At 37.2% G+C, this 21,736-nt stretch overlaps 1 protein-coding gene across 1 annotated transcript; it reads left to right on the top strand.

Annotated features, from left to right (window-relative positions):
• Window positions 1-662: 662 nt before the first annotated feature.
• LOC127454391 (lysophospholipid acyltransferase 1-like) lies at window positions 663-20,482 on the top strand. The gene is made up of 13 exons (XM_051721572.1): window positions 663-956; window positions 2,381-2,526; window positions 3,107-3,184; window positions 5,634-5,729; window positions 7,658-7,713; window positions 7,850-7,904; window positions 10,700-10,892; window positions 11,854-12,046; window positions 12,130-12,233; window positions 13,931-13,995; window positions 16,415-16,547; window positions 18,258-18,409; window positions 20,176-20,482. Exons 1-13 carry the CDS (start codon window positions 867-869, stop codon window positions 20,297-20,299), a joined length of 1,485 nt encoding a protein of 494 aa, XP_051577532.1. The 5' UTR covers window positions 663-866; the 3' UTR covers window positions 20,300-20,482.
• Window positions 20,483-21,736: the final 1,254 nt, after the last annotated feature.

The following is a 21,736-nucleotide window of genomic DNA, read 5'->3' as shown; positions in this document are numbered from 1 at the left end:
TACTAAAGTCTCTTTGTTGATCTATAGACATACAAATTTAAAAGGATTAACATTTTATTTTGGTCGTTCATTCAGTGACTAACTCATTTCACACAAGACACTCATTTGTCACCACCTTCTGGCATCACCAGAAATGGTCACTGAATCATTAAATGGATCTGAATGAATTTTGGTGAACATCGTCAAAATACTCGAGCCACTTGGATACATTTAAATCCCACAATGCACAAGCACGAAGTAAAAATAAAATTGTACACATGCACAATTGTCATTATTGTGATTGATTAAATAATTTCTTCAGGACCAGTTTGTGCTCAGTCTTTTATTGTCATGTGTGAAACAGAAGTAAGTGCTTTATTTTTGCAGCTCATTTTGTAAAATTTTGCAATTAATTTCCAATACATGAATCTTTAAAATACTACAAATGTTAAAAGTATATAATACGTATATCTTAATATAATACTTACATTATACTTATATATTAATATATACTGTAATATATTAATACTGCACTGTAAGTGTTGGGTCTGTACGAGCCACTTACTGAAATGTGTCCCCCTCCCCCCCCGCTACGCTCTTGTCTGAAGTGAGTTGTGGGAGGGTGAGATTTCAGCACGATACACGCCCATCTGACAGCTCCATCAACCCCGCCTTGACAGTCTGCTTCAACACATCCAACTTTCTACCAGCGAAAAAGAAGAGAGCTCAAGTTTCTGTCCTCGACGCAAAAACCCCTTCAAGATGCTGCACTCCTGATATAACATGAACCCTCTGGACGCGACGCGACTCTTTCACCTGTAATGTTTGGCGAAACAAGCGCGCAGAGTGACGGCTAGTTCTCGAAACGAGGATCTTCAGCATGTAGAATGGACGTCAACACAGACATCGCGTTTAAAACCACTGGATGCGCATGGTTAAGTCCAGTCAGTGATCTGGTTGGAGTCCCTCTGGATCAGGTAACTGCAAAACAGATGAGTATCTTTGAAAACTCTTCAGGCTTCCAGCTTTTGCCATATGAGTTTCCTTTGGGTGATGATTTAAAGTCATTACCTGTCAGAATAGTAACAAGTCAATTAACTTCTTGGTGTTTTAGATGTTTGGTAGGACTTTTAACCCTCATGCCCAGTTGAGTTAAGTGTTGACTTTACTGCCTTGATGTTTGGGGTTCCAATAATTTACTGGAAAAAAAAAAAAAGAAAGAAAAAAAGGATAGCAATTTCAAAATTATCATGTTATTTTCCTTTCAAATTTGTTTAATACTGTATGTTCCCCTCACCTAATAAAAGCCCATTTGACAGCTACAATTGCAGCCTTAACCTTCTTTTGTATCACAGAGGAGTGTGTCTAGTAATACCACATCTGTTTTGGGACATTTTGACATACAACTAAATAAATCCAGAATAAAACAAAAGCTAAATTGGCAAGAATGGACTGTTACAGTGTGTACACCAATCAGATCTAGTAATGTTATATATCTTGGGTCTCTGAAACCCTAAACAAAAGGAATCCAACATTTTTCAAGATGGATTTGTGATCAACATCATCAAGTTGAAATTTAGTTTAGAATAAATTCTCATAAGATTAGGAAAAATCATTGAGTATCAGTCACCTGATGCTTCAATGCTAGCTAGGTTTTTTTTTTAGTTTTTTTTTTAGATGTTTCAAAGGGCCTTGGGGTCTCTCAGACCCCAAACAGAACATGAGCACCAAAAAAAGTAATGTTCTGGATTGGTGACATTTAACCCTGATAGCCCACGTACATCTCAGAGATGTCTGTTTAATTTTTTTTTCATCTGGAAAGCATTGCAATCTAATTAACATCAGATAAACGTCTTAAAAAGATCACATTTACAAACATTTAAAATGATAAACGTTTCTAAGACATCTGCTGAATGTCTTACCATCAACATCAAATAGACGTCTGGGTGATGTACGTGTACATCACCCAGACGTCTACCCTGACAGCACACATACATCACCCAGACGTATATTTAATGTGTGTGTTTACATCTGTAGACGTATTTTTTACGTTGTTTGATCAACTACAATACGTCTTCAAGACGTAGGTCAATAAGTATTTCTCAGATGTCAATAAGGCATTCGTCAGATATCTTTGAGATGTTTAGGATTTAGAATGTTTGTAAATCTGAACTTTTTAAGATGTTTAGCAGATGTTAATTAGATTCTGATGCTTTCCAAAGGAAATATCTACAGGTCTGAGATGTACATGTGCTATCTGGGAACTTTGCATCATGGTGTCATTTTAACTCAATGGTGCTTTCTCATCAGCTCTGCTCATGTAAAATTCTTACTAACAGATAGAATAATAATGTTTATCCTGTATTTTATTTCATATTTACCATGTTTGCCTTCTCTTCAGGTGAATTTCATTGCATGTCAGGTGTTTGGACTAGCAGCTGCATTCTGGTTTCGACTCTATCTCAATCCTCATCATGCCAGCATTGAGATTCGACATGCTGTCGCTGCCCTACTTGGAGCTTCAATCATCATGTTTTGCTTTGGCTGGTTAGAGAGACACTTTATAATGGGGCTAGAAATAAAAACACATATTGATCCACCACTAATTTGAAAAATTGGGTGAAGAACGTGTCCACCTCAGTGTCAATAATGGTTATATGGCCCTGGTTCTTGAATTGATGGGTTTTACCAAGTGTTAAATGAGTCAGATGTGTCCTAACGATGGACTGGTTGTGTATTTATTTGATAAAACCATGGTACTGAATGATTACAATATTCATGTACCATTTTTTAAGGAATTACCATGGTACATGTCCAAAAACATGGTAATAACAAGGTACTTTTATTATTACTGATGTTCCTTGCATTGGACTTGCAGCAGTATGAAACGTTTGAAATCAGTTGTGCAGGTGAGATTCTTGGCAGTCAGTAACGGTTTTGTAAATAGATGAATTAGATGTAATCCTGCTCCACTCCCCTGTCTGTTGATGTACACTCAAGCTGTCAGGGTTTGCTGACTGCTGACTCAGAATGAAGTCATACCATGGCCAAAGAACAGAGATGTTAATTTTGTTGAAACCTTAAATCAGATTTTCTCTAATTGCACCATATGTTCTTGCCTTCACAGGTTTGCAGTACACATCTTCATCCTGGTTTTGGCTTGCTATGGAATTATGCTCAAAGCCAGCCTCCACAATGTTCACAGGTGAGCAATGAGTTTTCTTGTGCAACATTGTCTACTCATCACCCAAAGCATCTGAACCTTTTTTTTTTGGTGTGGCAGGTTGTTTTAAGTAGCGTTACAGGATATGTTGGATTTTCATGGAATCTGGTGAATGGAGTAAAATAGAACTGGTGGTAGCTTTTTGTTTTTTACCTGTTCCCCCCAAGGAAAAACAATGAGGTTTGTTTCTGCTGGCACAATTTGGCTACTAGTCAACAGTAGATCACCATCGATACTTACCCTGCCAACATTTTCAATGGCCCCATCACAAAAAAATGGTAAATGTAATTATTATACAGTATGTCAGCAGCTATATTACCCTGTAGCTCTTGCCTGGTTGCCCACTAAAGCTAAGGAGGGCCTGGTCAGTACCTGGTTGGGGAAAACTAAGGTTGCTGCTGGAAGAGGTATTAGGGAGTCCAGCAGGGGGTGCTCACCCTGTGGTCTGTGTGGGTCCTAATGACCCAGTATAGTGATGGGGACACTATACTGTAAAAAGTCACCATCCTTCGGATGAGACTTTAAACCGAGGTCCTGACTCTCTGTGGTCATTAAAAATCCCAGGGCACTTCTCGTAAAGAGTAGGGGTGTAACCCCGGTGTCCTGGCCAAATTACCCCCTTATCTATCGTGGCCTTCTAATAATCCTCATTCCTGAATTGGCTACATCACTCTCCTCTCCACCAGTAGCTGGTGTGTGGTGAGCATACTGGCGCAATATGGCTGCCGTCACATCATCCAGGTGGATGCTGCACACTGGTGGTGGTTGAGGAGATTCTCCCAATACTATGTAAAGCACTTTGAGTGCCTAGAAAAGTGCTATATAAAAATAAGGAATTATTATTATTATTGATTGTCGAAATTAACACATTAACGCATGTGATTCATTTAAATGTTTAAAAGTTTAATATTTCTTAATCATGATTAATGCATTTACCGGTACCAATTGGACATTAGATACATCACGATATGACCCAGTGCGATTATCAAACCACAAGGGCTGCAATTTAGTGTGCTACAGTGTGTTTACAGTGTGCTAACCTGTATGTTTATCACAGTTCAAATCGGAATTGCAAAGTTTTTCAAAATAATTGCAATTTGATTTTTTGTCCAAATCGTTTAGCTCTACTACAGACAGAACATATAACATGCGGCTTGAGCGTGCTTGAAAGAAAAACAGTTTTGTCAGTAAGGAACTTTTGAAGAGTAATTGGTCAGTTGAGGTGAAATTGAACTTCTAAAGAGCTTGTGATTTGCTCTATCATCCGTATCCACAGCCCATAATGATAATGAACAACAATTTGCAACTTTAGCTGACGGCCAATTTGCTTTCTTGCTCAAACGATTATGCTTAATTTACTGTTAGAGGCAGAAACCGCTATTATGGTTAAAATACAATTAATTGTGCAGCCCTAGTGCAATTTCTATAAAATTAAAAAAATTAAAAACTCTTATTCAGTAAACTAAACAACTGGGGGGAAAAAGGAACATTCATGGAAATTTACTGGTCAAAAGGTCTGGGAACCTTCTAGATAATGTTAGCTTGGTTACACCTGCCAACTGGCCCGAAACTCTCTTACACTGGCCCCAGGCCATCAGACCTTCCTTATTGTTGAGCACCCTCAAAAAAGAATCAAGACTGGTAAACAAACTGTAGACAGTCTAGATTAATATATTAATACAGTTGCAAGATTAGTGTGAATGCTTTCTTACGTGCAGTTTGAAGCACCATTCTTAAACTCATGACACCCAAGTCCTATTCCGACATAAAGAAATTCTAATTCTTTAAGTGTCTTTTCCACCATCGGGTCGGACAGTTCTGAGCACGGTGAGGAATGGTTACAGTAGCTTTTCTAGCTTTTCTACCTGGGCACGATTCGAATCTGTTCTCGGCCCGGAATTCACAGCAAGGTTCAACAACTGTGCTCAACTGTTCTGGTGGAATGTCTGTAGTGATGTCGTGACTCACGATTGGTCACTTGTCAGTTGCCAAGGTTACTAGTTTTTTTCTCTGTAGCTGGCCAAGCGCACTATTTGGGCAAAGTAAACACACTTCTCACGCGGTCCTTAAACTCTTGCGTTACCAAGGTACCGACTGACGTATTTCTTTGTAAATTCGAAGTCTGTTTTCAGCACCACAGTGGAAAAAAAATCCGTAACCGTGCTGGCTGGCCCGGATGGGCACAGAATAGAATGGTTTCGCAACAAGAACAGTTCAGCCCAATGGTGGAAAAGAGGCTTTTGTCACCACTGAGGTGCTTTTGTTACACACATTAGAATTGTATATTCCAAAAGTTCATGGATAATGAGCCCTTGATTACAACCGTGCAGAACTAATGGTGTCAGTTTCGTTTACCCAGAAACCTAGAAACTTCAAATTCTGCTGTCTGTCATAAGTTGAAACATTGAAACTCTTCATGTTTTTATTTCAGGTATACAATGATTGCAGCAGTCGGATACCTCACATTATGCCAAGTCAGTAGAGTCTTCATATTCAACTATGGCATCCTGTCCACGGATTTCTCAGGGTGAGGATTTCATAACTGTCATTTCCTTCTCCAGTCTAGGTTAATTCAGTGATTTGCTTAATGTTGATCCGCAAGGATGCGTTAGTAAAGATGTAGTAGACATTATGAAACTCCAAGAGTCCATAACTCCAACATTAGGACTTTAATCAAAGTGTCAGTTTTGAAACTTTATGGGTGGAGTCGCTCACAGAGGTGATGGGCTGTTGTTCTCAACTGTTTTTTTTCTTCTGGTTCTGGACTCAGATTTACTTTGGACATCAGGTGAGGACCCAACACAATATCTGTTTACAAGTGAACCCTTATTTTATGTAGTCAGGCTAATATTTTCTTTTGTCATGCATAGTTTTGTTCGTGGTTTTTAAGTGCATGTCACCCAACCTGTCAATGTTGGCATCAGTCTAGGTTAAATACCATAGACTTGGATTAGACACATAGCCTTTAACGTCAGCGGCAAACGGAATGGGAAGTGTTTTCTCATCCATTTTAAAAATGAATAAACCTATTTATTTGAACTATGCATGTTTATATGGTTAGTTGCATTACATTTTATTGATATTTTGCAATGGGTTTTTTCCACCTTCTGTCTCAGTCATAACCCACTTTTGAACTGTGATCCACCGGTGGAAAACCAAAGTTCTAAGGAATTTGTTTTTAGGCCAACACTAACAAATTTGCAGCAGTTAACTTAAGAGCATTTAATAGTTGAGTAATAGTTAATTATGGCCATTGAAGAGGTTGATGGGTAGTGGAAGGCTAGTTTTGATGGATTTAGGTCAGTTGAAATGTCAGGGGTTCAGTGCCAGAGTTTTCTTTATAAAAAGCAAAATCGAAGTTACAGTGAGGCACTTACAATGGAAGTGAATGGGGCCAAATTTTGGAGGGTTTAAAGGAGAACATTTGTAGCTTATAATTTTATAAAAATCACTTACATTAATTCTTCTGTTAAAACTCATGTATTAATGTAAAGTTGTTTAAATCGTAATTTTTACAGTCATTTTAGGGTTTGATGACACTACATCATCATGCCAATGAAGTTGTAAAATTGGCTATAACTTTACACAGAAAAGGGTAGGACGTGATTTTATCATACTAAAACCATATTAACATGTATATTGTTTACGTCTTGTGGCTATACTTTTGAAACAATGAGTTTTTTAACGTTTATGAGTTGGCCCCATTCACTTCCATTATAAGAGCCTCACTGTATCCCAGAAAAAGAGGGGCAAGTCAAAATAAATTTTTGTGGTAATGAACATTATGCCACAAATGCTGTCGATTGAACTTAACTTGTCCTGAACCCGGAATATTCCTTTAAGGAATATTTACTCAATTTATGTGACAAGTTCTAACAAACTCTATCTTACATACAAATACTCCCATATACTTCTGTCAGTTTGGCCACTCCCAAGAGCTTGGCTTAGTTTCTTATCTACTAGTTCCATTGGTTTTCCTCTGCTGAGGGGTTTTAACACACCCTTGGGTAAATAGGACTGAGAGATAACATGAAGCAATGTAGTGTACCTGCCCAGGCTATCGACGCCTCTCAGTCACGTCTCTCAGAGGGGGGTTTGTCTGGCGAGGAGTCATGGGTCACATCAGCTGAATCATATTAGGCTGTTGAACTCGTCTGCCTGTTTATTTGCCGTTTCTTCCCCCAACCAGAACAATCTATCACTCTCTGTCTCATAGCTACTGCCTTTTACTGCATTCCACATACTGTGTGCAGCCAGTGAGAGCGTGATGACTGTTATTTATTTCAAATGTAAGGGACAATTTGGCATTTTGGCCAAGGTCATTTTTAGTGGATGTGCGAAGTCAGTTCCCATAATTTTACACAAATTTTCCAGCAGAGTAACCACAGATGTAGTTGATCACTTTAAAGGGGTAGTTCTTGTCATCATACTCGTTTTGTGTCTTCTGTTTTTCAGTCCTTTGATGATAATAACACAGAAGATCACCACACTCGCCTTTCAGGTGCATGACGGTAAGAAATCATTGCACTCTTCTCAACCGATAAAATCTCCTATAAATATGTAGCCGAGCAGAATGCCTCACTGAGCTTCCTAAAAACCAGTTCAGTGTTTCAACTGAAGAAGTTCTCGTTGTTCTGCATGTTTCAGGAATGTGTCGAAAGCAGGAGGAACTGAAGGAGGATCAGAGGCGTCTGGCAGTACAGTAGGAATATTTTTAAACCCTCTTATCTCACCAGTAACCACAAACATTTGCCTTACCTCCTTACCTGCAAATACAGTTTTTCTGATGAAAATGCACCACATGATAAATTAAAGCAGACATTCTCAACTGATTTTGCTTCAGGACTTATTTTTTGTAATAAAATTGTAATAAAACTTTGAAATTTATTATTGTAAAGGCCGAACAATTTTGATTAGGTGTTTGTTTCTCAGCAGGCAGTTATTCACCACACATAGCACATTGTGGTCACCACAAACCATTTTTATACTCACTGCAAGCGAACCTGGGTTGTAATAATTTTTTCCTTACACAGTTTTTTTCATGTTTTTCATAAATAAGGGCATGTCATGCAACATGTCCATGTGGGCATCTTCTTAATAAGACTAGCTTCTACCAAGTTTATTTCTAATTTTCCTGTCCTAACTTTACATGTCTATGTGGTTAGTTCCATTGTATAATTTGCATTTTAAACAAAGTTTTTTCCTGCAGTCCCTGAACCAATCTGAACAGATCTGAAAAACAAAAAACAAATTTTTAGATCGAGGCCTACTACTGAATTAAAGCATAAGATATGGCTTGTCAGTTTGTAACAGTTGGTTGAATGCCAAATTTTTCAGCAAGTCAACTTAACATTGATGTAAAAACTTTGTGTTCATAAAAGCCTTGAGCTCAGTGGGACAATACATTATGCATTTTATTATGGAATTTATACATATGGTCAGCCCTGAAAAAGTACCTGAAACAACTTAAACTACAAAGGAAGTTTTACATTTAAATCCCAATTTTGGGGGACGCTGAATACCACACCTGAGTCGTGAGTTCGAATCCAGGGCATGCTGAGTGACTCCTGCCAGGCTTCCTAAGCAAACAATTTGCCCGGTTGCTAGGGTAGGTAGAGTCACATGGGTTACCTTCCCTATATGGGAGTTCTCACTTTCGGGGGGGCGCGTGGTGAGTTGTGTGTGGATATCACGGTGAGTGGCGTGAGCATCCATAAATCTCAGCGGCAACGCGCTAAGCAAGTCACGTGAAAAGATGCACGGGCTCGGGCTGACTGTCTCAGAAGCAGAGGTAACAAGATTCGTCCTCCACCACCTGGATTGAGGCAAGCTACTGTGCCACAATAAAGAATTCAAGAGTATTAGGAATTGGGCATAACAAATTTGGGAGAAAAAGGGGTAAAATATTTTTTTGAATGTAACTCAAAGTTGAAATGTGCACTTCAAACTTTAAAGTTGCACTCATTATTTTTTTGTTTGGGTGTTGCACAAATCAGTATCGACATCTTGGAGTTATACTGGCACATAGTGGTGTGGATGCAGCATCATGCCAAAGCAAAAGTTTTTAGTTACGGATGCCATTATAGAAATTCGCAATTAGACACAAGTAATTTATTCCAAGAGTAGAAGACATGTGACCTCAACATGATGGCCCCAGTTAAGGCAGCCAAGCTCCATGTAAAATAAAATGACTTTTATTAGGCTACAGTTTTGACTGCATTCTTCATTTCATGTAAGTGTACATCATTATTCATTTATTAATGTGTTAAACCTTTTTTAATGACGGGAAGAAATACTGAGTGCACCTTTTACTTTCAAAGTTCAAACATAAATGTAACCAATACGAGTTTGCATACCGCTTAAAGGAACAGTTCACCCAAAAATGAAAATTCTCTCATCATTTACACATCTTCGTGCCATCTCAGATGTGTATGACTTACTTTCTTCTGCTGAACACAAACAGAGATTTTTAGAAGAATATTTCAGCTCTGTAGGTCGTTACAGTGCAAGTGAATGGTAGCCAGAACTTTGATGGTCCAAAAAGCACATAAAGGCAGCATAAATGTAATCCATATGACTCCAGTGGTTAAAGCCATATCTTCAGAAGCGATATGATAGATGTGGTTGAGAAACAGATCAATATTTAACTTTTTTTTACTATAAATCTTCACTTTCACTTTCACATTCTTCTTTTGTTTTTTGGCGATTCGCATTATTTGTGTGCAGGGAGGGATGAAGGCAGCATAAAAGTAATCCATATGACTCCAGTGGTTTAATCCATATCTTCAGAAGCAAAAGGTGTGGGTGAGAAACAGATTTTTACTTTTTTACTATAAATCTCCACTTTCACGTTCTTCTTTTGTTTTTGGCCATTCACATTATTCATGCATATCGCCACCTACTGGACAGGGAGGAGAATTTATAGTAAAAAAGAACTTAAATATTGATCTGTTTCTCAACCACACTTATCATATTGCTTCTGAAGATATGAATTTAACCACTGGAGTCTTATGGATTACTTTTATGCTGCCTTCATGTGCTTTTTGGAGCTTCAAAGTTCTGGCCACCATTCACTTGCATTGTGAGGACCATCAGAGCTGAAATATTCTTCTAAAAATCTTTGTTTGTATTCGCAGAAGAAAGAAAGTCATATACATCTGGGATTGCAGGAGGGTGAGTAAATGATGAAAGAACTTTCATTTTTGGACATTTTTGGAATATCTCTTTGAATTATCACTTTAACAATCTAAAAATAGACCAAATAAAGACAAAAGACTAAATAAATATAGAAGTTTGGCCAAAGAGGTCTGACAGGGCATCCCATGTGTTTATGGGATAACACTCATTTCACCCCCATACTATTAGACCACGTTTAGGACTAAAACAGTGATTAGTCCATCACTGAAACAGCAGCTTATTTCAAAGAAGAGGGCAACACAGAAGTCTTAATATCTGTGTAAACCTTTGTGAAACATAATCTATTTGCTGTACCTACAGCTCTAAGCCATCACTGTTGGAGTACCTAAGCTACAATATCAATTTCCTGAGTGTCCTGGTGGGGCCCTGCAGTAACTTTAAAGACTATATGGAGTTTATACAGGGCCAGCATGCTCATCACAGGCTGAGGAGAGTGAAAGCCAGCAGCCCGCAGCAGAACGGCTGGGACAGAGTGCCCGAGCCATCGCCTGTGGTGAGCCACAAAGACAGATTCATCCAACTGTTCCCTTAGAAATAAAGCCTTTCACACAGGACTGGGCAAGAGACCCATCACAGTAGTTCACAAACACTCTTGAGAGTAAACAATTCATTAAAGGAATAGTATACCCAAAAATGAAAATTCGGTCATTACATATTTGCCCTCATGTCATTCAAAACCGTTTTGGCCATGGAACACAGAATGAGGATTTTTGAAGAATCTTCATTCAGCTCTTTTCCCTGCAACAACAGTTCATAGTGGCCATGTCTGTCAAGCTCTAAAATGGACAAAAACACCACAAAATCATCTCAAAAGTAGTATATAAGTCCGTATTCCAAGTTTTCTGAAGCCATATGATAGCTTTTTGTGAGGAGCATAACGAATAGAAAAAAGAAAAACATGCAAATTTGAAATGAAATGAGGGTAAGTAATGACAGAATTTTTTGGGTGAACTATCAGGGCAATAAGTAGGTCATTTAAAGGAATAGTTCACCCTGTCATCATTAGCTCAGCTTTATGTTGTTCCAAACTTGTTTAACTTCTGTCTTCCTTTGAACGCAAAAAAACAAAACTGTACTTTTATGGTGCTTTCTTTGTCATGGTTGGACCTTGGCAGCTTCAGCCACTTGGGTTCAATGGATGAAAGTAATACAGGTTTGGAACGACATGAGGGTGAGTAAATAATGACAGAATTGTCATATTTGGGTCAACTATTCCTTTAAATATGTCTTTTGTTCAGTATGTTTATTTGTAGCAATAATATTGTGTTACTAGTTGTCCTAATCAATTACTCAAATGATTTGAATATTTGAGGTTTCTGTGGTTATGTAATTTTGATATGCAATATGTTGTAATTTAACTACAGTGGCACAGAGTTGTCAAGCATATCTCTCAAAGTGCTTCTGGCTGTGTGTTAATTTCCTCCGTTGAGATGAATTACTGCTGTTTTTCACAGAGGCCAGTAATTAATAAGCTTCTCGTGTGCACTGGCTCTCTGCTCTGGTTCTTCATCATCACCAAAGCATTCCCCATAACCTACAATGTGGACCCACAATTCATCAATGAGGCCCCTTTCATAAGCAGATTGGCCTATGCCTTCATTTCCATCCAGGCAGCCAGACCCAAGTTCTACTTTGCGTGGACTCTTGGTGAGTGGATTGTAGAAGAGATTGAGACTTTCAGCAATTTAAATTCAGCATTAAAGTAAATGTACACATTTTTCTATGTTCAGCGGATGCCGTTCATAATGCAGCAGGGTTTGGAATCAGTAATGTGGACGAGAGAGGGCAAGTGTCCTGGGACCTCGTCTCCAATGTTCATATCTGGCAGATTGAGGTGCGTTCTACTTTACAAACTGCAAAGCAAATGTTTTCAGTACTGCATTTTCTAACGTCACCCAAGGGCTGTGGATCAGAGTATGTGAGTGGAGCGGAGTGGAAGCGGAGCAAGTAGTGGAATGGCATGATTTTGCCTGGAGCGAGGAGCGGGTTTGAAAAAAAAAATCGAAGCGTCATTGTTTTCTCTCGCTCCAAGAGCGCTCCACTAATGCTCCATCATGGGCACAACACATGTTAACGACACTTAATGCAATAATTCACCACGTGTTAAGCAGTGTTAAACACTATTAGCATGAAGGATGAAATAACCAGAAAGAATGTGATAAAAACAAAAAAAACTAATTGAAAATCTAACGGCACTTGATAATATTCGACCTCCCGCGTGAAGTTTACTTTTGCTTTCTGTGTTCACACTCCCTATTATTGATGAAAGCTTGAGTTAACTACATGCTCGTGTCTCATCTCTTTATTCCTACATCAACTGCCATATATTGAAAATTAATGACGGGACGGTGAAGGAGAACATGTGTGGGGAGGTGATTGCCACGAGCAAATCCTAAAAGAAGTGTCCAGAAAACACGATGATAATCTGTTCACATGTGGAGAGAAAATCTAAAGGTAATACGTATATTTATATCTCTCCACTATTAAATATTTTGAATAATCATAATCGTTCTAATCTAATGCATCGCAATCTTAACTGTAGGCTATTATGTCCTGCATTAAATAGAATCGAACTTTTAACGACTTAAAACACCAACTGAACTAATCAATATGTTAATATTGCGTTTGACTTTGATCAACTGCCATCTACATTTATTTGAGTGCCGTACGCTAATTTATGCATTATATATTTGCAGATGAAGAAGCTCAGCAAATGCGAACACATCTTTAAAAAAACTCAAATGCTAGTATTTCTAAAAGTGAACTCTGCATTAGACATAGTTTCGATAGTCTTTAGTTTTGATTTAAAAAAGTGTAGAACATTCTGAGAATGTAATTTTTTCGTTCATAGAATTCTAGGGCAATGTTAATTAAAGGAAGAGCAATAATAGAAAAGAATAGGCAATAATTAGGCAATAATACATAATAATGGGGCCTAATAATGTTTTTTTTTTTTTTTTTTGTAATTTATTTATTTAATTTAATGTTTTGTTTTCGTTCTAATCATTTTATTTATTTATTTATTTTCATTTGGTAATTTATATTTGTAATTTAATGTTTTTTTTGTTTTTTTTCGTCTAGTAATTTCTTTAATTTATTAAATCCAGAGAATGTTGCAGACATGTTTTAAAATCAAGCTATAAAAATAATGTAATTTAGTTTTGGGCTAATGTTAGTGTTCCAATAAAGCACACTGTAGATTTTCTCCTAATATTGGGTATTTATTTTCATTTAATACATCTTCTGCATGGAGGGTTGTGATGTTTAAAAGCATATTAAAATAACTTTACAGTGGAGAGGTAGTTAGGTGCTAATTTTGCCATGGAACGAACACCGAGGGGTTGTCTCTAATCTAGGAGCGTGGAGCGAGAGAGGAGTGGGAAATGGACAATCCGGAGTGGAGCTGGAGTGAAATGATTAAACAATGCTTTGAGTGCGGAAGGGAAATTGTTGCCGCTCCACTCCACTCACATACTCTGCTGTGGATCTGTCATACCTTAAATTTAAAAGCAATCTTCTATCTGCCCGCAGACAGCGACTAGTTTCAAATCATTCATCGACAACTGGAATATACAGACTGCTTTGTGGCTGAAAAGGTGTTTTACATTTTATTTTGAATATTTCCATCATATATTAGCCAACTGATCTGTTGCTATTAATTTTAGTGCAAGATTATGTGTCCCTCTATGTTTTCAACATCCAAAATCAGTTTTAAAGTCGGCATGAAATGGAAGTTGTGACCAACTTCTGTATTGTGACGTATTTCCGAGCGAAACAGCTCATCGAACAAGAAGAAGATGTAGGGTGGGGATTTTAGTTTATCCATCGGTTGTTGATTGGATTGTGAAAATATGGGCATTGCATTGCGGAACAGAGGCAGATCTGAATGCGAGTTTGCAATGAACACACACACCTACCACCATGCTGCTCAAGTCAGAGCCGGTTATTGGTGAAATTGGCAATCTCAACACATTTATGATCAAACTGACAACATAAACGCACAAGCACATTGTGGTCTTTGCTTACGAAGAGGCTGTAGCCATTGAAAAATTAGTGAGTAAAAGATGACAATATTTTAATGTTTTTAATCACAATACACTAAATATAAAGGAAAAAAACACTCGTACTTTACATCCCAAGATAACTGCATTCAAAAATATAAATAAAATCCAGAGGGGGGCCTGGCTAGCTCAGCGAGTATTGACGCTGACTACCACCCCTGGTGTCACGAGTTCGAATCGAGGGTGTGCTGAGTGACTCCAGCCAGGTCTCCTAAGCAACCAAATTGGCCCGGTTGCTAGGGAGGGTAGAGTCACATGGGGTAACCTCCCCTTGGTCGCGATTAGTGGTTCTTGCTCTCAATGGAGCATGTGGTGAGTTGTGCATGGATCATGGAGAATAGCATGAGCCTCCACATGCTGTGAGTCTCCACGGTGTCATGTACAATGAGCCACGTGATAAGATGCGTGGATTGACGGTCTCAGAAGTCCTGCATACGTCACCTGAGAGAAGTCTGTCGTTTCACCGGAAGATCGAGTTATTACATTTTGATTAAAGATTACGAGGTCAAAAAAAATTAAATAAATAAAACATATGCATGGATGAATCATTCACAATAAGATCAATAACATGCATTTAGAAAATAGATAGGGTGAATTTTCATTTCATGCCGACTTTAACGAGAAAATGTTTAAGGAGAATGTATCAAACTTTCTGTCTACTGAAAGAACTAGTCTGATACTAGATGTGAAGATCAGCTATAATAATAATATATGACAACATATATATATATATATATATATATATATATATATATATATATATATATATATATACACACACACACACACAGTAGGTCTGGGTGGCATGCAGTGGTACAAATGTGTCACCCGTGCAGTCACGTGTGTGTATATTGGCTAATTTACAATGGCTTTGATTAAGGCTCATCCAATCAGAATTAAGAGTTATTGAGAACTATTTATTTTATAGTATTAGTATTAGTATAATACTGTTTTGACTCTTTTATTTTTAACTCAAATATTACATAATGTGAAGCTGTTTTTACGCTAATACCAGACTTTTTACTATGAATAAACATATCTTTTGATTTGCCTTCGTCAAGTTTCAAATTATAAAAAGCATCTGTAAAGCTTGATGATCCAAAAATAGTCATTACCACATGGCTCTTAAAGGGATAGTTTACCCAAAAATGGATATTCTTTCATCATTTATTCACCCTCATGCCATCCCAGATGTGTATTACTTTCTTTTTTCTGCTGAACACAAACAGAGATTTTTAGAAGAATATTTCAGCTCTGTAGGTCCAAACAGTACAAGTAAATGGTGGCCAGAACTTTGAGGATCCAAAAAGCACATAAAGGCAGCATAAAAGTAATCCATATGACTCCAGTGGTTTAATCCATATCTTCAGAAGCAATAGGTGTGGGTGAGAAACAGATTTGTACTTTTTTACTATAAATCTCCACTTTCACTTTCACGTTCTTCTTTTGTTTTTGGCCATTCACATTATTCATGCATATCGCCAGTTACTGGACAGGGAGGAGAATTTATAGTAAAAAAAGGACTTAAATATTGATCTGTTTCTCACCCACACTTATCGTATTGCTTCTGAAGACATGGATTAAAACAACTGGAGTCTTATGAATTACTTTTATGCTGCCTTTATGTGCTTTTTGGAGCCTCAAAGTTCTAGCCACCATTTACTTGCATTGTGAGGACCATCAGAGCTGAAATATTCTTCTAAAAATCTTTGTTTGCATTCGCAGAAAAAGAAAATCAATACACATCTGAGATGGCATTAGGGTGAGAAAATGTTAAAATTTTCATGTTTGGGTGAACTAGCCCTTTAAAATATAAACTGTTTTTAAGTTGACTTTCCTGGAAAACTAACTGTTATTGTGATATAAATTTTCTCATACTGCCCACCCTTTAGACATTTATTTTGATCTTATCTAAAAGATATTTATTTACATCCTTGCCTCTGCTATGCTTCAGTGTGTGTTATGATCGAGCGCCTCACTACCGTACGCCCCTCACGTTTGTGCTGTCGGCCATGTGGCACGGAGTTTACCCAGGATACTACTTTACCTTCATCACAGCTATACCCATCACCTTTGCAGCCCGTGCTGTAAGTCTCACACACACACACACACACACACGTTGGTGCAGCTATCCTTATGAGGACTCTCCATAGACATAATTATTTTTATACTGTATGAACTATAGATTCTATTGCCTAACCCTAACCCTAAACCTAACCCTCACAGAAAACTTTCTGCATTTTTACATTTTCAAAAAATATCATTTAGTGTGATTTATAAGCAATTTGAATTATGGGGACACTAGAAATTTCCTCATAAACCACATTTATAGCATAATACCCTTGTAATTACCAGTTTGTAACCTAAAAAAATTTAACCTGCCACTTAAACCTGCCCACACACACACACACACTGATTCTCTCTCCTCTATTTCCTGGAGATTCTTCAGTTTTGTGCTTAATCACTGCTTCAATGTTTCAGTGTCTGGAACATCAAATAAAAACATTTTTCATGTAAAATATGGTCAAAAACATTTATAATGGGGGGCGTGGGTAGCTCAGCGAATAAAGATGCTGACTACCACCCCTGGAGTCGCAAGTTCGAATCCAGGGTGTGCTGAGTGACTCCAGTCAGGCTTCCTAAGCAACAAATTGTCCCGGTTGCTAGGGTGGGTAGAGTCACATGGGGTAACCTCCTCGTGGTCGCTATAATGTGTGGTTCTCACTCTCGGTGGGGCACGTGGTGAGTTGTGCGTGGATGCCGCAGAGAATAGCATGAGCCTCCACACACGCTATGTCTCCGTGGTAATGCACTCAACAAGCCACGTGATAAGATGTGCGGGTTGACGGTCTCAGACGCGGAGGCAACTGAGATTCGTCCTCCGCCACCCGGATTGAGGTGAGTCACTACGCCACCACGAGGACTTAAAGCACATTGGGAATTGAGGATGCCAAAATAAAAAAAAATTCTAATGTTGTTAAATCTGCTCTTTAAAATACCCAAAGTGGAAAACTCAGTTGCACAACAGTGGATGCTGGCCTTTTGGGAGAAAAAATACCACATCTGAAACTGGTAAATAAGAAGAAAAGTGTAGAATTAAAGAAAGATTTATTAGTACTCTATTAGAAAAGTTTGTTGTGGATGAGTAAAATTAAGTTTAAGGTATTGAGCTGAATGTCCTGATAAATTGACTGTTAAAAAGTCTTAGGTCTGCCCAACTGGCATTGATGCGTGGAGGATTTTTCTATTATGTGATTTTGAGGAACATAGTATTTACTAGAAATAGAAATGATAATTTGTAACAATATACATTTTAAGAAGTGATATTTTTGATCAATTTAATGCAAATTACAGTATCAATTTCTTTCAAAAACATTTATTTGTTTATTATTATTGTTTTTTGTTGTTGTTGTTTTTTGTTTTTCGCAAAAAAAACAAAAAAAAAAATTTCAAAAACAACAAAGCAATTTCAGTGATTCCAGACATTTGAACAATAGTTTATGCCATTCACATCTGCAGTTTGTGCTGTGGGCTGGTTTTCCTGCATTCTCTGTCAGTCATATGACACACATACTGTATACTGTAACACACATGCTGCAAATACACTCCAGTACACAAATTATCACTCTCTATCTCTCAGTATGTCTTTCTGTTTCCCATCACAACACATGTGCAGGTGTAACTTACATATTTTTATGAATCACTGTCACATGACTAGTTTATCTCTCATTATTCTCAGCCACACCTGCCAAACACTCACTCCTTTATTGCCGTTTGTTTTGTTGTCGTGTCTCCAGGTGCGCAGAAATTTCCGGCATTATTTTTTGTCTTCCCGTCAGCTCAAGCTCTGCTATGATGTGGTGACGTGGGCTGCCACCCAGCTGACTATCTGCTATACAGTAATGCCATTTCTTCTGCTGGCAGTGGAGCCTACCATGCAATATTACAGGTACACACTCATGTCTGCTCGTCTTGCAAATTAATAGTTTTCACTATCGACATAAAGTGTGGTCAAAGTGGCAGTTTATTCTGGCAAATAAAAATCAACTAGACAGGAAAGGAAGGGACCACAGTTTGCTATTAGTCAGAATTAAAGGGATAGTTCACCCAAAAATGAAAATTCTCTCATCATTTACTCACTTTCATGCCATCCCAGATGTGTATGACTTTCTTTCTTCTGCAGAACACAAACAAACATTTTTAGAAGAATATTTCAGCTCTGTTGGTACATACAATGAAAGTGAATGGTGGCCAGAACTTTGAAGCTCCAAAAACCACACAAAGGCAGCATAAAAGTAATCCATACAACTTCAGTGGTTTAATATATGACCTCTGAAGTGATGCAATCACTTTGGGTGAGAAACAGATCAATATTTCAATCCTTTTTTACTTTCCTTTTTTACTTTTGGCCATTCACATTATTCATACATATCGCCACCTACTGGACAGGGAGGAGAATTTATAGTAAAAAAAAACTTAAATATTGATCTATCTCACTCACACCTATCATAATGCTTCTGAAGAAATGGATTTAACCACTGGAGTCATATGGATTACTTGTATGGTGCCTTTATGGGATTTTTGGAGCTTGAAAGTTTTGGTCACCATTCACTTGCATTGTATGGACCTACAGAGCTGAAATATTTGTATAAAAATCTTTGTTTGTGTTCAGCAGAAGAAAGAAAGTCATACACATCTGGGATGGCATGAGGGTGAGTAAATGATGAGAGAATTTTCAATATTGGGAGAACTGTTCCTTTAAAGCATACAATTAGTACAGAAAACACTTAATACATTTGACAGACTAAAAGTAATAAGCACTGATTATTTCACTAACATCTCTGAAAACAAAGGGTTATGTAAATTATGCTTAAAAAATCCTTTTTACTTGCCACCGATTTCATCAAACTCAACTCTGAACCAAATGTTTTCAAATCCAGCGACAATTTATTCCTTAAAATCATTAGTTGTAACATGGTACATTAAAAACATTGCTTGATTTCACAGTGGACTGATACCTGAAATTGAGAAGCCACCCAATTAGATTGGAAAGCTTGGAGAGCTTGCAAAGAAATACAAAATTATAGTTTGCTTAAAGAACATGAAGCCTATTTTAGGATCTATGGGAATTTTAGCATGTTGACATTATTTTCATGACAATTAAGCACAAAAAATATAAATAATATAATGTTTATTCTCTGAAAAAGCAATGCTATAGCCCACTAAATTATTTTTGTATACTTTACATCGTGGTAGTATTTGCACTGTCTTGCTTAATGTATGCTTGCTTAAATAAAAACATTGTAAAACAGCATATTTGTACTGTAATACAATTGCTATATTCAAGTTATAAGAATCACCATTGAGAATAATGGGAATTACAAAAGAAACTCAAAAGAAAAACTCTCAAATGCATTACGGTAATTCGAGTTTGTGAGGGAAGGATGCTTAATTGTCATGGAAATCACAATGTAAAGCATTTGAATGGTCCTGAAATAGACATTTTCTTTATGCAAAATGTTATCTTTTTGATTATAAGTATTACAGTATTTGTTTTGTTTTATTCTTTTTTTTATTTTTTGTTTATTTTTTGTTTTAGTGAGATTCACCCTAGAACATTTCTCTTTAAATGTTTTCATGCAGTGAAATAACAGAGGTTTCATGATGTAATTTGTGCTGGTAATCTGATCTCTTAGTTTCTTCTCTGTCCCTCAGGTCAATGTACTTTCATGTGCACATCATCAGCATTCTGGCTGTGATCCTCCTGCCCAGCAAACCCAGGGGCTCCAAGCCTGAAAGCAGTACCCGACACGCCAACAATAATGTGAAAGAGGACTGAACCCTTCTGATGTGTGTGTGTGTGTGTGTGTGGACGGAGAGAGCAGAGGCATGGACGGACAAAGGCCACTCTGTGTGAAGCAAATACAAAGAGCCCAGATGGGCCTTCACTTGCTGGCAGCCGGCACTAAGCTGTACACACACACACACACACACACACACACACACACACACACAGAGAGAGCATTACTTGCCAGGGATGTTCTCATGATGGGAACACATAAACACACACTTTTGCTCAAATGCAAGAACTACATGCTAAAAAATAAATTTCTTAGTCATAATTTTCCTTTAGTTTTCCTGTTAAAATATCTAAACATCCTTTAAACAAGATACATTTACTTGAGAAACAAAAAGACATAAGATATAAAGTCCTATTTTCTGAGAAATGTTTATAAAATTTTGTGAGCTTCATGCTTAAAACAAGAAAAAAACTAGTTGCAAAGTGTATAAGAGAAATAATTTTATTAATTTTTTTTTTATTATAATTGTTTTTGTTTAAAGCATAAACCCCACTAGATCTTGCTAGATTTCTCTGAAAACAAGACTTATCTTAGATATCGAATGACATTTTGCTTTTCAAGTAAATATTTCTATTTTTAAGGATGTATAATATTTTAAATTGTAAAACAAGACAAATACTGATTAAGAAAATATTTTTTGCAGTGTAGAGCATTGGTTCTCAGGCACAGATGAGGCTCAGTTTGAGTCATGCTGTACTGCTCGCTACATACGGTACGGTACGTGTACGAAGAGAGGAGGCGAATATGTGACACCTTTACTAAGTAAATTAATGCTGCCCTTGTTTAAGGGTCTTTTAAATTGTTTAACTGAGTGCTAGAGGGGGAAAGTATCCTTAATTGTAATTTAATATTAACTAATTTGTATTTATTTAGGGTGTAGCTGTGTGATGACTTTATGCGGATATTGACACCACAAGAGAATGTTTTTGATATGCTTGTTTGCACTGATGTTTCGATTCAATTTTTATTTGCATTTTGCATGTGCATTTTGACGATGTGAAATGAAAATGCTGTTCTGAATGGTTCTGATAAATGCAAATACTACTGCAAAGATCAACTGTATGATTAATCAAATGTGTAGAGGGCAGTTATTAGTATATGTATTTTTTGGATGCTTATCCCTAAATAAACATTACATGTTTTTGAATGAATTGATTGGGATTAAACATATTTACGTTACTAACTAGATGTTTATATATTTTGGGGATAATATCATAGAGACGTGGGTGTGGGCTCTTTTGAGCAAGAACTTATTTCAAAATGACAACTAAAATTGTCAAATTGACGTAAAATGACGTAATTGAATGAAAAACGGTAGGAAAAATAAAACTTCATTTAAAATGTTTTAGGATAAGAGAAACAATACATTTTAAGTTTATATGGAGAAAATGAATGGGATTTTTTTACTTCCGGAA

Source organism: Myxocyprinus asiaticus, chromosome 16 (assembly GCF_019703515.2).
Source record: "Myxocyprinus asiaticus isolate MX2 ecotype Aquarium Trade chromosome 16, UBuf_Myxa_2, whole genome shotgun sequence".
Lineage (NCBI taxonomy): Eukaryota > Metazoa > Chordata > Actinopteri > Cypriniformes > Catostomidae > Myxocyprinus > Myxocyprinus asiaticus.
The sequence above is the reverse complement of the archived record's forward strand: the minus strand, read 5'-3'. Positions and strand labels throughout refer to the sequence as shown.